The following is a 14625-nucleotide window of genomic DNA, read 5'->3' as shown; positions in this document are numbered from 1 at the left end:
GGATGTGCTGCAGCGGATGGCCAGAGGCCGGGGATGTGCTGCAGCGGATGGCCAGAGGCCGGGGATGTGCTGCAGCGGATGGCCAGAGGCCGGGGATGTGCTGCAGCGGATGGCCAGAGGCCCGAGGATGTGCTGCAGCGGATGGCCAGAGGCCGGGGATGTGCTGCAAGGGATGGCCAGTACCTGAGGATGTGCTGAAATATGGTCCGACACTGGGGATGGGCTGCAAGGCGCTGCCCACAGACTGATGATGAGCCGCGGGTCGTGGCCCAGAGACTGAGGATGGGCTGAGATAGTTTAGGACATGTTACATGAAACTGGCCCGTAGCTGTAAGAAAATAGGTGCAGGACCTACATGACAGGGTGTGAGGCCTAGCCCAGGGGTGTTAAGGGGTTAATAAAATGTAGTGATGCTGAAGGGGGCTGTGCCAGTATGGAGCGTGGGGTAGGAGGAGATTAGAAATGGGACAAGTTAAAAGGGGCTGGACAGAAGTGAGAGGCCCTCTTATGGAAGAAAAAAGTTTGTTAGGACACAGGTAGAGAGAGGGAATTTTTAGGGCTCTTAGCCCAGCTTAGGAGGCAGCAGCTTGATGTGGTGAAGCTTGGCTGCTGGCTAGAGTAGCTGGGGTGTTTGATGGGGGCGGAATTTTTTGTGAAATCCCTCCCCCCTTTTTTGGTTAGGTTATCAGGGCCGCAGCCTTGTAGGCTCATGCCTTCGCTGGCCTTGGGGGCCTGATCCCCCCCCCCCTTTTTCCTCATCCTTATAGAGGGCTCAAGAACCATTTGGGAGCCCCTTAAGGGCCCCCTTCTAGCTAGCAGCTGGGTTTTGGGGGTCTCAAGCAGGGAACAGTCCAGGGAGGAATCCCGTCCATGGCGGAGCTCTGGGGTAGGGGCTGTAGCTGTCTGGGTGTGCAGCCCCCGGTCCCCTGGGCGAGAGGCCTCTTTTAAGCAGGGGTCCCTCATATGGTGGGGCCCCTCTGGCTGGCTGGGGCCATGTCGATGGGCCAGAGCTCGTGGTGGCCACGGCCTCTGCTGCCCCCGGGCGCAGTCCTGACCCGCCGCTGTTCTCCACTAGCCAGGCCATGGAGGAAGTCTGAGGCCGGACATTTCGTGTAGCATCACCGGGACCGAAAGTGACGTTGGGGAAAGACCGGCTGCGCTTCCTGGATTTCCCGGAAGTGACACAGCCAGGTCCCCAGTACACGGAGCTCCCCGTTAGACAGGGAAGCTTTTTTACTATTATGCCGAGACACACACCAGGAGCACTGTGGTGCCCCAGAGACCATCTGGCAAGCCCCAGAAGAACGGGGCTGCCAGGTAAGTGTTTGGGGTTCTGGGGGGGATGATGTATTGGGATCATGTTAGAGGGGCGGATAGTGGTTGTATAATTATGAGAAAAAGGGAGTGTTTTGTGGGTGTCAAGCAGGCCAGGCAGGGTGGGGGGGTTTGTACAGGGGGGGTAGGTTTGGTGGGAGCGCAGCGGGGCTTTTTAGGAGGTTTTTTAGGAGGTGGTGGGCAATTGAGAAAGGAATGGGTGGGGGTCACAGACAGGTGGGCGCGTGGGGGAGGAGGTAGGAAATGGGGGTCTTGGAGTCCAAAAATAAAAAAATGGGGGAGAGCACAGGGGGAAGGGGTTCAGGGGCGTGCAATGCAGCTACTGTTAGGGCTAATAGATTGGGAAGGGTGTGTGTGGGGACATTTTGCTATTACCGTTGGAGCCTTTTCATTTTAAGGTGGAATGGAATGGTGTCGGCCCCCGTACACTTGGGACGTGTGAGTGGCCCCTGGCGTGGTAAGGTCAATGCCAGGGGGGTAGTTTTGAGGTGTCGGTGGAGGGTGCCCGGGTGTGTTGAGGTTTGGTTGGATACGGTGGCCAGGACCAGTTGGACGGGCAAACGCTCATAGTTCAACACTGCTTGAGGTGAATACGGAAGTGGGCCATTTTGGGAGCCAGGAGTGGGGTAGCATAGTGCTACATCATGTGTTTGTGGCAGGGGAGTGGCCCCTTGGCTTAGTAGGGCACCGTGCCGGGGGGGCTATATTTGGAAGTTCCAAGTGGGACATAATTCGTGCAGTAAAGCTGGTCTTCAAGGTAGCGGCTGGAGTGACCTGGTGTTGCGATCTGGTCGGTTACGGTGGCCAGGACCAATTTTTTGACAGGCACCTACTTAATGGAATGGTTCAACACAGTTTGGAGTATGGAATACAGTGGCGAGCCATCTCTGCGGCCAGGAAGGGAGGAAGACTAACTGGCAGGCTGGAATTCAACAAGCTTGGCGAGTGTGGAGGTAGCGCTCAGGTGCGAGGTTTCATACCTGAGCGCTGTGGCATTTGGGGTCTTGAAAAGCAAGGATCCAGTGTATTGGGAAAAGTGGTTGATTTTGGCAGGGGGGGATCCTCTTTGGTGGGGTCTCCCCCTTTATGGTGAACGGATGATTATGGCTCCTGAGGCAGTGCGGGGCGGGTAAGGGCCAAGGTGGAGATGTTGGAAGAGTTAAATTCCTGTTGGGGGCGGATATTGCCTTCTGAGACCTGCAGCCTGGTTGTTTGGGTGCATAAAAATTCAAGATGTTTGTTTGGGTATTTAATTGTGGGGGAGTGTTTGGTAAGCAGGTGGGGGGTCGGGAGGAGGCGGAGGTTATGATGATGTGTGCAAACAATCAAGCTATTCCAATTAGGAGCTTCCATGGTTATGTGGTTCACCCCATCCAAACTCATAATCATCACAGGTGTGCACAGGATTGGTGATTTGTTTACAATGTTCATTTTTACCAATTTCACTAAGCTAAGTGAATTATCTCTCAGTGATAATTCAGCCTAAACTCCTTTACTTTCCATTTCGGTGTAAATATGCCATGTATGAGAAGAAGGCTTAGCATTTCCCGGCATGGAAGAAATGATTATTTTATTGTACATTTTATTGGCGATTTCTATTTGGAATAAATGCATGTGAAATGGAAACCACTCATGATCGTAAAAAGTCCAAACACTAATAGCCGTGATACAACATGATAAACATCAGATGGAAAGACCGGGATGTCGACCCAGTGTTCCCTATAATAATCGCTGAATAATTTTCCAAGCATCAGTTCTTGTTTTATTATCACTGGTTGGTCTATTTTTTTGTTTTACAGCTTTACAGAAGCTATGGCTTTTCAACCGCAGCTCGACTTCCTAAAAGGACAAGAGTTTTATTACATTGGTGTGGCTCTAGTCGCTGTGGGCGGAGTTTTAGTCATTTCCAGCTTCCTGGCATTGGGATTTGTTGGGACATATTTAGGTAAGAATTGTAATTTTTTTGTCACTATACATAAAGCTAGTTTTATTATTATTATTATTATTATTATTAAACAGGATTTATATAGCGCCAACATATTACGCAGCGCTGTACATTAAATAGGGATTGCAAATGACAGACTAATACAGACAGTGATACAGGAGGAGAGGACCCTGCCCCGAAGAGCTTACAATCTAGTAGGTGGGGGAATTTCACACACAAAAGGATGGGAGATATGTAGTGTGGGAAGTAGTGATGGTAGTGACAGAAGAAGCCGGGTAGGCAAGTTTGATAAAATGGGTTTTGAGTGCTCTTTTAAATGAGCAGAAAGTAGGAGCAAGCCGAATAGGACGAGGAAGACCATTCCAGAGAGTTGGAGCAGCTCTAGAGAAGTCTTGTATCCGTGCGTGTGATGAGGTTATGAGTGAGGAAGTCATTAGTAGGTCATTGGAGGAGCGGAGAGAGCGGCAGGGGGAGTATTTTTTAACCATGTCAGAGATGTAAGTGGGACAAAAACTGTGTAGGGATTTGAAGGCAAAGCACAGGAGCTTAAATTTGATTCTAAGGTGAAAAGGAAGCCAGTGGAGAGAACTACAAAGAGATGCAGCGGAAGAGGAGCGGAGGGAAGGATGGATGAGTCTGGCTGCAGCATTCATAATAGATTGTAGAGGAGAGAGTCGGGTTAGTGGAATACCAGAGAGGAGGAGGTTACAGTAGTCCAGACGAGAGATAAGAGCGTGTACAAGGAGTTTGGTGGTCTCAGGGGACAGGTAGGGGTGGATTTTGGAGATGTTGCGTAGGTGAAAGTGACAGGACCTGGAAATGTTCTGAATATGGGGGGTAAATGAGAGGGCCGAGTCAAAGGTGACACCAAGACAACGTGCCTGAGGGGAGGGCCGAAAACCAGTGTTGTTAACAGTTAGATATATGTCAGGGGGGATTTGGAATTTGAGGGGGGGATGATGATGAGTTCTGTTTTATCCAGGTTGAGTTTCAGGAATCGGTCAGACATCCATGATGAGATGGCTGATAGGCAGCATGAGACCTTATCCAGGACTGAGGGAGACAGGTCAGGGGTGGACAGATAAATTTGGGTGTCATCAGTATACAGATGGTACTGTATGCCAAAGGAGGATATGAGACTACCGAGAGAGGAGGTGTACAGAGAAAAGAGGACCGGTCCAAGGACTGACCCTTGGGGAACACCAACATGGAGGAGAGTGGGTGAGGAGGAGTTACCATTGAAAGAAACTTGAAAGGAGCGGTCAGACAGATAAGAAGCAAACCAAGAGAGAGCAGTGTCACAGATACCAATGGAGTGCATGATTTGTATTAGAAGTGGATGATCAACAGTGTCAAAAGCAGAGGAAAGATCAAGGAGAAGGAGCAGGGAAAAGTTGCCTTGAGACTTAGCTCTGATGAGGTCATTGGACACTTTAGTAAGGGCTGTTTCAGTGGAGTGGGCAGCTCTAAAACCAGACTGGAGGGGGTCAAGGAGAGAGTTGGTGCTCAGGTACTGGGTGAGTCTTTTGTAGACAAGGCGTTCAAGGAGTTTGGAGACATATGGGAGAAGGGAGATAGGACGGTAGTTAGATGGTAGGGAGGGGTCCAGTGAGGGTTTCTTTAGGATAGGGAGAATTATGGCATGTTTAAAAGCTGAGGGGTATGTACCAGTAGAAAGGGGGAGATTGAATAGTTTGGTTAGGGCAGGGGCCACGGTGGAGGAATGGGCACGGAGTAGATCAGAAGGGATTGGGTCAAGTGGACATGTAGTAGACGGAGATGATGAGAGAAGAGTTAAGACTTCGTCCACAGTAACAGGGCTGAGGGAGGCCAGTGATGATTTACAGGTGGAAGGGGTGGGTATGGTTGGAGTGGCTCGGTGGGCAGAGACATCATGTCTGATTTTGTCTATTTTATCTCTGAAGTAGTTTAAAGTCTTTTGTCTTCAGTACATATTTATTGAGTTCCCCTTAACACTGTCAGTCATCTGCAAAATCTTTTGACTGTTCCTTGTAATAGAGAACTCATTATACTTATCACTGTGCTGCTGTTCCTTTTATAGAGGAAGGTCCATGGAGACCTGGTTTCAGAGGAAATAGGTTTAAAGATGCTGACCATCAAACTGAGGACATCTAAAGGCAGAAAAAAGTACTTCAGTGGAAGTCAAATGTGTCAAATATTGCATGACAAAAATGATGATACTCAAAAGTTTCCGTAAGACATTTGATTACAGCTTATAAGTTTATAGTTGCCCTAAATAATGGTCATAAAATGATTGCTCTCATTCCGTCATACATAAAACGTGTTACCAGATTACCAATTGCATGCAAACCTTTATGCATTGCATAAAGTCCTTTAATTTGTAGCTCCCAGGGGCTACTAGAGATCCCAGAAACCATGCAAACAGGAAGTGATTGAGTGGCCTTACAGCTGCCCAGTAGAAGTGATCAGGTGGCTTTACAGCTGCCAGGTAGAAGTGATCAGGTGGCCTTACAGCCGCCAGGTAGAAGTGATCAGGTGGCTTTACAGACGCCGGGTAGAAGTGATCAGGTGGCTTTACAGCCTCCGGGTAGAAGTGATCAGGTGGCTTTACAGCCGTCCAAATCACTTCTACATTAGAACTGCAAAGTTTTAACCTTTCACTATTTACAGTCTTATGAAAGAAGAGCGCGTGGAATTGTGACATAATTGACTGAAAACTTTTACAACATTTATTAGTGTGAATAAGGTTCAGGGGGGCAGTATTCTCATTTTTAGGCCACAATCTTGAACACAGGGACATGACCTTAAACTAACTGGAGGAAAAGTTGAAACTAGCCTCAGAAAATAATATTTTACTTAAAAATTCTTGGAAAAGATCCCCAGCAGTGATACGGAGGACACACGTAGCTTTCTATTCAAAAAGGTAAAATAATAAAAATACAAACATGTTTTTAATGACCTGATACATGGGACACGTTATTGGCTGAAATGAAGGTAAGAGACACAGTCACCAGAGATTTTTTAAGAATCTTTTTGTGCAATGCAGGCATACCTGCGTATTACCGCACGTGCATGCAACACAAAACCACAAAAGAAAAAAAATAGTAAACTAAACCTGAAATGTCAAGCTGACAAAACTTTTTCTGGCCAATCTAAGCGCATGAATAAAAAGCTCACAGTTTTAAGGAACGAATGTGGTTTGTTTTTCAATGGCAGCTCTGATTCACAGCGGGCTGTTCACATAATTCCAGCGGAGAGTGGTGGGTTACGTGAATGCATATTACACAGCAATCATGTCATGTTCTCCATTCCAGAGCAAAAACAGCCCGGCCCCTCTGACATTACACACAGACAGCTGCATAGAACCAGAGCTGCGCTATGTATACAATACATCGCTTCACTAATCTGCATGCTTGCGTCACGATTCCAGACGTCTGACCAGGCTAAAATAACCTTTCACATTCTACAGGAAACCAATTTTATTATTTTTTTTATCCAGTTGACACCTTTTAACGCCAGGTAACCTTTCTGAAATGCAAAGGTATTTATCTGATGACGCAGCTTTTGACTTGATACAGTAATTAAAACCAGTTATTTATGCTATCTGAATGCGATGAAGTTAACTAAAATAATCTTTTACGTTAACTTCTCCACAACCCCCACTTAAGTTTTTTACTCGCCTGTCCAAAGTCCAATGAAATCTACTCTGTGCAACCTATGGGGACCTGCAGAGCCACCGCCACAAACCTATTACCAATGTGTCTTTACTTCTGCAGAGAAAATTCCTTTTGTTCCTATGGTGAAGCCGTCTTTTGCGCGTTTTAATGTGTGCCAGCCTCTACAAAAGAAGTAATTGTATTTTCATTGCAGTGTGTGTTTCAAGCAGAAACAGGGAGAGGCGTATATATGGCAATAAAGATGGTGACTCGAAGTAGCCCTGTCACTATTGGTGATAAGCTGCTTCATTGCTTCACATTGGCCAGGTAGAAGTGATCGGGTGGCTTTTCAGCCACCAAGATCAATTCTCCATTCGAACTTTACGGTTTTAACCCTTAAGACCCTTCAATTACATGCCACACCCTCTGTCAGTGACAAGGTCATCTTAAAGGGAAATCGTACCAAACTATAAAATAAAAGCAACCATGGCCATGGTGTAATTGCATATTTGCATACTGTTAACGAGCAGTAAAGGGACTTTAAAGAAGACCCCACCGACTTCTGTAGCTGCCGGCACTGTGGAGCAATTTCCCACTGACCTCTGTAGCTGCCAATAAAAGCACTGAATTTATTCAAGTCCTCCATTCAATGCCTTCCCCTGTCCCCAATCAAATCCCAATTATGATTTCACTCTGTCTTATTACACCACAAAATATGGTGTCACTCTTCCTACAATGAATTCTCCATTATGTAGCATGTAGTAGAATGAGTGGAAGATCTTCATTCAAACAACTGGGAAATCTCACCAATGGAATTTTCCGGAAGGACAATATTTTGTGATTTACTTTCAATTCTGGGTATAGTTTACCATTTGTATATGAATGGAAGAATTAAATCAATTAAAGACGATGGTGCGAATACTCTCCCTGGCTCCTGGAATTTCACGAGCCCCAAATCACAACATTCTACTGCTGGATGGGCCTCTGAATCCAGAAAGGAAATAATATTAATGGCACAACCTGAGTTTTCCCAGTCTTAAAAAAAAAACAAGCAATGCCGGCTAGTGTAAATAAACGTCAGCGGATGCTGCTCGGAGCAACGGGAAGCAAAATCCCTGCCTGACACTGAGTGAATACAGAGCTGTGCGGCTCACACACCGGAGACATGTTGGTGAATTAATGAACGCCTTAGCATGATGCATGGAAAAATGATACAGCACAGGACTGCAGAAATGACATGCGATAGGAAAAGTATATTTAGGAATTATGGGGTCACGCACATTGTAGCAGGTAAATAATTACTAGAAATGGATTCCATTGTTGTCACCTCTCAAAAGCTGGGATTATATTTGCATTCAGCCCAAGTAAGGGGTCCATTTATAAAAAAAAAATTGCTTTACAATTCCATCAGTTTTAGGATTCCGAAGCCAGCACATTATTAATGGGCTGCAGTTATATATGCCAGCCCACCAATGGGAACTCTGCTTGCCATTTATAATATAAACTTGACTCCCATTCAGTTACAGTTAAGTACACAGCTAGGAGCATTCCTATTGTCCAATTGGAGGGGATGATGAGTGAAGATAAGTTAAGTATATGCAGAGCGTGGGGCTTCGGTTAAGGTGAACCTGTTGCTTTGCCCATTATGGGCAAACTCAGTGTTCTCTTCAAGCATATTGTAATATTCAAGCTGAACTCTAAACATATTTCAAACATAAATACATTTAAATCCAAGCAATGCAAGTACCTGATTTTCATTGGTATTGGTATTTCCACTGACCTCTGTAGCTGCAGACACCATGGAGTAATTTCTGCTGACCTTTCTAGCTGCAGACACAGTGGTAGAATTCATCCAATCAATGCAAACACCTGATTTTGATTGGTATTGGTGTTTCCACTGACCTCTGTAGCTGCAGACACAGTGGTACAATTCATCCAAACAATGCATTTAGCTGATTTTGATTTGTATTGGCCTCCTACATTCCCTGAGTCTGGAATATGAAGGAGCAAAATCATCATTGTTAACCTGTACAGCAGTGAAAGAAAGAAATGAGAGACTCGCCAGTCTGCTGCTTTTCCCACACTGTCCAATAATTTTCTAAGGAAGGAGCGAGACCTGAAAGTGTTACATAACTGCATCAAAGAAAGATCAGGTCCCCATCCATGCCAGAATCTGCTTTGCTCTGTTGCAGAGCTGTGTAAATTTCAGGGTCAGATGGGCAAACATTTGGCGGTATACTGGCTCCCTTATTTATATTTCAGCTGTGTGGAGTTCAGCTTATTAAAATTTTATAAAATCATTGTAGAAAGAAATATAACCGATCACAGATCTCATTTTACAGGAGCTGAGTTCATTCAGATTGTTTTGCAGTAAACGTATTTTGCCCGCTCAGGGCCTCGGTTGGTTTCACCCAGATAGATTGACCCCTGGTTGTTGTCCTTTTAAAGTGACGGCATCCAGTACACACCAGGTCTGTCCGGTCTGGGCACAGCAGCTCTATTCTTGTAATTCTGTGTGTAATGGCCTTGTTTTGTGGTGTAATGACAGCTTAATGTTTCTAGACACCCTGAAGGCAGTTCGTGAGAGCCTGAGTTAGTGTTACTAATGAGTCCTCTGAAAATCCTATGTCCCCAAAACACAGGTGATGTTATTTGTTGTCATACCCATGGTGTGATGAAGTTTGACTGGAATGTTGCAGCTTAACATTAGATCTCTTTGAAAAGATGCTTAGAAAATGTCACAGTGAATGGTTCCGCATGGGAAAACAGCTAAATTTACAGATTACGTTCAAACATGTGAGCTGATTTCCTTGCCAAACAATTAGTATTCCTGAACATCCAATTGTGAGATTTACACAGCTCTGCCATACAGCACAGCCCTGTCTGGGAGTGGAAAAAATCAGATTTCTCAGTTTAGTAACACACACAGTTGTTCCTTTCCCAGCCTGTGATTGGACAGTAAAAGTGTAAGCAGCAAACTAATGAGCTCATCTCAGTCAGTCTGCTCATTCCTATGTGTACATGAGCACAATTTATTGACTCCATAGGCCTGATTTATTAAAGCTTTCAAGACTGGTGGGAGATCACACAGGTTACACCAGGATTCCCTATGATATTCTATCTTCACCAGTCTCGGAGAGCTTATACAAATCGGGCCCCTTGTGTTGCTTCTTTCTCTCCCAATATGACCCGCCAATGGCATGTCTCCCAAAGTTCAGCAGGGCAACTCATTTAAGTTGTGTGAATCTGGTAGATACACTCAGTTCATTTTTCAGACACATTCATTATCCCTGATGAAGTCAGACTGAGAGGACACAGCGATCATAACCAATTGTGACAAATATACATATTCTATTCCAAAACACTTCTTTGAAGTTCCATGCAATACTTCTCTTGCAGGATTTAGTATTTTATAAATAATACCTTCTGTCCTATAATTCTGTGTAGAGTATGTTCTATCCTTCAAGCCCATGATGGAGAGGGCAAGGCACAGCCCCATGAAAAGTGTTGGCAGTTATTGGGAGCCAGTGTCTAAAATAGATTCTGTACATGAACATCCCAATTGGTGGGTGCAAAAAGAATGGTTGGAAGGCCAGGAAAACAAAAATTTAGGTGTACTATTCCACAAGGACAGCAATATGACAGGATAAGTTCCCAGGCCAAAGCCGAAGAATTCCCAGCCCTAGGTCTGTATCTTTCCTGTCTTACAGTTACAGGAAGTTAGGAACAGTCTCCCTGTAGGGTTACAGACAGTAGGAGAAATTTGACTGAAAGATCTTCTGTAAGCAGAACTAGCCAAAAAAAAAAAAAAAAATGTAGGAACAGTCTTTTCTGCAACAAAATAGCGTTACCTGCCTGATCGCAATTTTTTTTGGCATTCACCTGTCCGCATTCTGTCTTGGGTGCCACCATATTCCTCCTTATTCTCTTCCTTGTTTCGGTGTTCAGCCATCATGATTGCCTAGGATGACATAACTCCTGCACAGGAATATATTCAGTCCTGGCAGCTATAGGGAAAGCCAGGATGTGCCGGATATCCTTGCTTCCTGTACACCTCACCGATTTTTTGACAGAAGAGGACAGTGATCAAGCAGGTGAGAATACGTATTGCAGAAAGCACATCGCCCTGCCTGATACCAAATTTTGAAAGCAGAATTTTATTCTTAAGTTCTTAAATTCTTTAAGTCCATCCAAGGCCACACAAAAAAAGAAAGTGGCCTTTGGATACAAGTTCTAACCAAATTTCCAACTCATCTTTGCTTGCTAATGATCTTTTGTATCTTTTGAAACCTTTTCCACTCTTTATGCACTCGGGGGATGGAGATATTTAATTTTCTAGTGCTGGCATCCATGTAACGTGTGTTGCAATGGCTGCTTGTAACCCTATCGGAGGTCAGTGTGATGATAAAATAACAATGCAGGAACACCATTGCTGCACAGGGATAGTGTTGTCACTCCATAACAGGAGGAACCTTCATAGCCGGACAACCAAAATGTATCTAAATACCACAGATTTAAAACCATTATAAAAACAAAAACAAACATCAAATCATCTGAAGCTTTCAAAATTGAATTTACGTCAACTTTACGGCTTTATCCTCTGTTGTCCTAAATTTTGTTGTTTGTTTACTTGTAACCGGTAATTGAGTGACAACAAGCCATTGCTCTTGCCATTTCAGTAATATTCCGGTCAGTGGGACAGCACCTAGGGCTCTGGCTGTAAACATTTCATCTTTAGAACTCTAAGAGATTAAAAAAATAAGTTTATTCTTCACATTTGGCTGCTCCCCGCCATCAGCAGTGACAAAGGCTAAATCTTTTCTGCAGGTAAACATTGCCAGCTGCCATCATGACTCATCCTCTAGATTGAGGTTTGTGTGTCATCTCCTGTGCAAGTATGAAAGGCGACCACTGTCTGCGTATACACGTAACTCTGCCTTGTCTCCTGTTGTAGGTCAATGTGGGTATGATCCATCAGACCACCCGAGGGGAAGAAAGGAAGAAGAAACAAGTATTTTTGTGTCAAGGCCAGTGTAACTTTGTTTCACAACCGTCAGGGAAAAGGTCTCTGTGTTTAAAGGGTCCATCTACCCAAAAAGGATGTTTTTGGGGCTATCACTATTCGTGAAAGCTCTGTGTTCCCAGACAACTGATGTGCCCATTATGAGGGGATCCTATCATCCCTGTGCTGAGTTCCTAGGACTGTAGTCCTGCTGTTCTCATTATGAGGGGCTCCCATTATTCGTGCACAGAGTTTCTGGTTCTGCACCCTGCTGTACCCAAGAAAGGGGGCTTCCACCATCAGTTTGCTGGATGCATGGGTCTGTACACCTGCCTGGCCCATTATCAGGCCCTCTAACCATCCCTTTGCTGATACTGCAGGCCTGTACACATGCTGTGACCATTATGAAATACTCCCATTATTCCTGCTGGATTTGGATCTATTTTATATCATAGTAAATGTACTAGAAGTAGCAAAGAAGTTGTTATATAATATAAATATAGAAGAAGAGTTGTATATTATAGCATAGGGATCTCACTGCTGGAGCATCCAAGACTTCTAGGAGTTCAAGAACTCCCTCCCATCAGGATTCACCCAAGAGGAAAAAAAACAGATTTCCTTGTCAGGCTGATCCAAAGTTTTAGCTTTTGTGTTGGAAGTGATAGAAGTTTACTTTTAGAGAACTACTGTATGTGCCCTGTTGAAAACTTTGATGTGGTGGCCCTTGCAAGCCACACAACCTCTTTAATGGTCTCTGCGTCTTCGGCACGTGTCTCTTTTCAGCAGGGATGAATAGTTGACGGAAGTAAATGAACTTGCAGCATCTGGCATGGTCCTAGATGCCACATTCATCACTCCTTGGGGTGTTCCCATTTCCCATGATCTGCCTATCTCCAGTGGCCAATAAAAGTAGGCCCATGATTTGCTAAGCCAAGAACAGAGACATGGCAATCTCTCCACAGAAATCACCAAACGATATAGCAAACACAATCCACCAGCATTGAGCCAAAGCTGAAATATAAACTATTCGTAGTCTTTATCCTAATTTCGAAGTTTAAAGCCTATAAATTTTCCATAGTAAAATTTTCCTCTTCTTATTTTTGCCTGTTTAAAAAACAAAATCAAAGCCATTACACTTTAAAGACGACAGCAATCAATAACCAAGACTAAGCCACCATGACGCCCTCTGTTCCACCCTGTAGAACAAGGTTACTGTGCCACCCGATGCTTTTCTATGTCGCATGCATCCTGCTCTTTGTCAACCAAGGTTTTGTTCAGCTCTCCAGTTTCTGTTGGGAACAAAAGATCGTTCCTCATGCCACTCGCTCGATAGGCAGCCGCATTCGCCTCCTGTTTACCCTCCCCACAATAAGAACCTTGCTCTCGGAAATGGCCTTGGTATTTCTGCTTTATGCCGCTTATCATACCTGGCCTAGTTTGTGACGTCGGTGCCACTGCAAATGCGTATGTCACCCAAAACAAATCAGCAGATAGAGCTTTAAACTTGCAGAAAAGAAACTCCATTGAGCTGATAATGCTGAAAAATAGGTGCTTTTATTTTGTATCATCAATTTTCTTTTCTCAGAGCGGGCCTTCTTAAAGGAAGGTGTTTGTCTTTTGTGTTGTATTGTCCGGAGACAATGACGCCAATCGAGCAAGGAGGTTGCCTTGGGGCTAATAAAGCATTAGTAGCTCGTGGTTGGGGTTTCTTGCAGTCTTCTGGTAAAAGAAACTAAAAGGCGACAAAAATCTTTATTTTATCAGCATGTACTGAATATGTACTGTTCTGAGCCATTACAGCAAAGATTGGTGTTGTTTTTTATGCAAACACCCCAACTGGCTGACCAACATTTCCTGGTGTGGATGTGAGATTGAATCTATGGAACCTTTTGACCTGTGGACAGCTGAAAAGGTGTGGAAGCATCCTCCACACCAAGTAGATTTTCTAAAGGGGGTATTTTCAGTAGGCATGGTTAAACACTTCATTCCTTCATTCTGCAAATGGACAATGCATACAATGGCTGTGATATTCATAAAAGCAACAAGATTAAATGGGACTTTTAAGGCACATGCTTTGGATAAATGTACCATTTAGTTTATAAAAAATAGAAAAAAATATATAAATTATTACGTAATCAACAATACATAAATAGTTAAAACCATACATATATTTGATTCATTAAAACCAAATTGCTTATAGCCAAAAATAGTGACCTACAAAATTAATACTTTGACTCAATGAACATCAACACGTTTCCTGGAAGCTACAGTTAGGTCCATAAATATTTGGACAGAGACAACTTTTTTTTGAATTGCTACAATATTAGTAGTGGCAAAATCTACAGTTTGGTACATCATGAGAAAGAAACAAAGCACTGGTGAACTCAGTAACGCCAAAAGACCTGGACGTCAACGAAGACAACAGTGGTGGATGATCGCAGAATATTTCCATGGTGAAGAGAAACCCCTTCACAACAGCCAACCAAGTGATCACCACTCTCCAGGAAGTAGGCGTATCAATATCCAAGTCTACCATAAAGAGAAGACTGCATGAAAGTCAATACAGAGGGTGCAGTGCAAGGTGCAAGCCACTCATAAGCCTTAAGACTAGAAAGGCTATAATTGGACTTTGCTCAAAAACATCTAAAAAAGCCAGCACAGTTCTGGAAAAACATTCTTTGGACAGATGAAACCAAGATCAACCT

General features: G+C 44.2%; 1 protein-coding gene across 3 annotated transcripts in view; it reads left to right on the top strand.

Moving 5' to 3' along the window:
* Positions 1–14625, top strand: part of PEMT (phosphatidylethanolamine N-methyltransferase) — a 93152-nt gene that overhangs the window by 48100 nt on the left and 30427 nt on the right. For all 3 annotated transcript variants that reach the window (XM_072417434.1, XM_072417433.1, XM_072417432.1), the window contains exon 4: positions 3135–3280. In XM_072417434.1, coding sequence (XP_072273535.1) covers positions 3135–3280 — 146 coding nt within the window. The remainder of the gene's footprint in view (positions 1–3134; positions 3281–14625) is intronic.

This window comes from Pyxicephalus adspersus, chromosome 7 (genome assembly GCF_032062135.1).
Source record: "Pyxicephalus adspersus chromosome 7, UCB_Pads_2.0, whole genome shotgun sequence".
Classification (NCBI taxonomy): domain Eukaryota; kingdom Metazoa; phylum Chordata; class Amphibia; order Anura; family Pyxicephalidae; genus Pyxicephalus; species Pyxicephalus adspersus.
The sequence above is the reverse complement of the archived record's forward strand: the minus strand, read 5'-3'. Positions and strand labels throughout refer to the sequence as shown.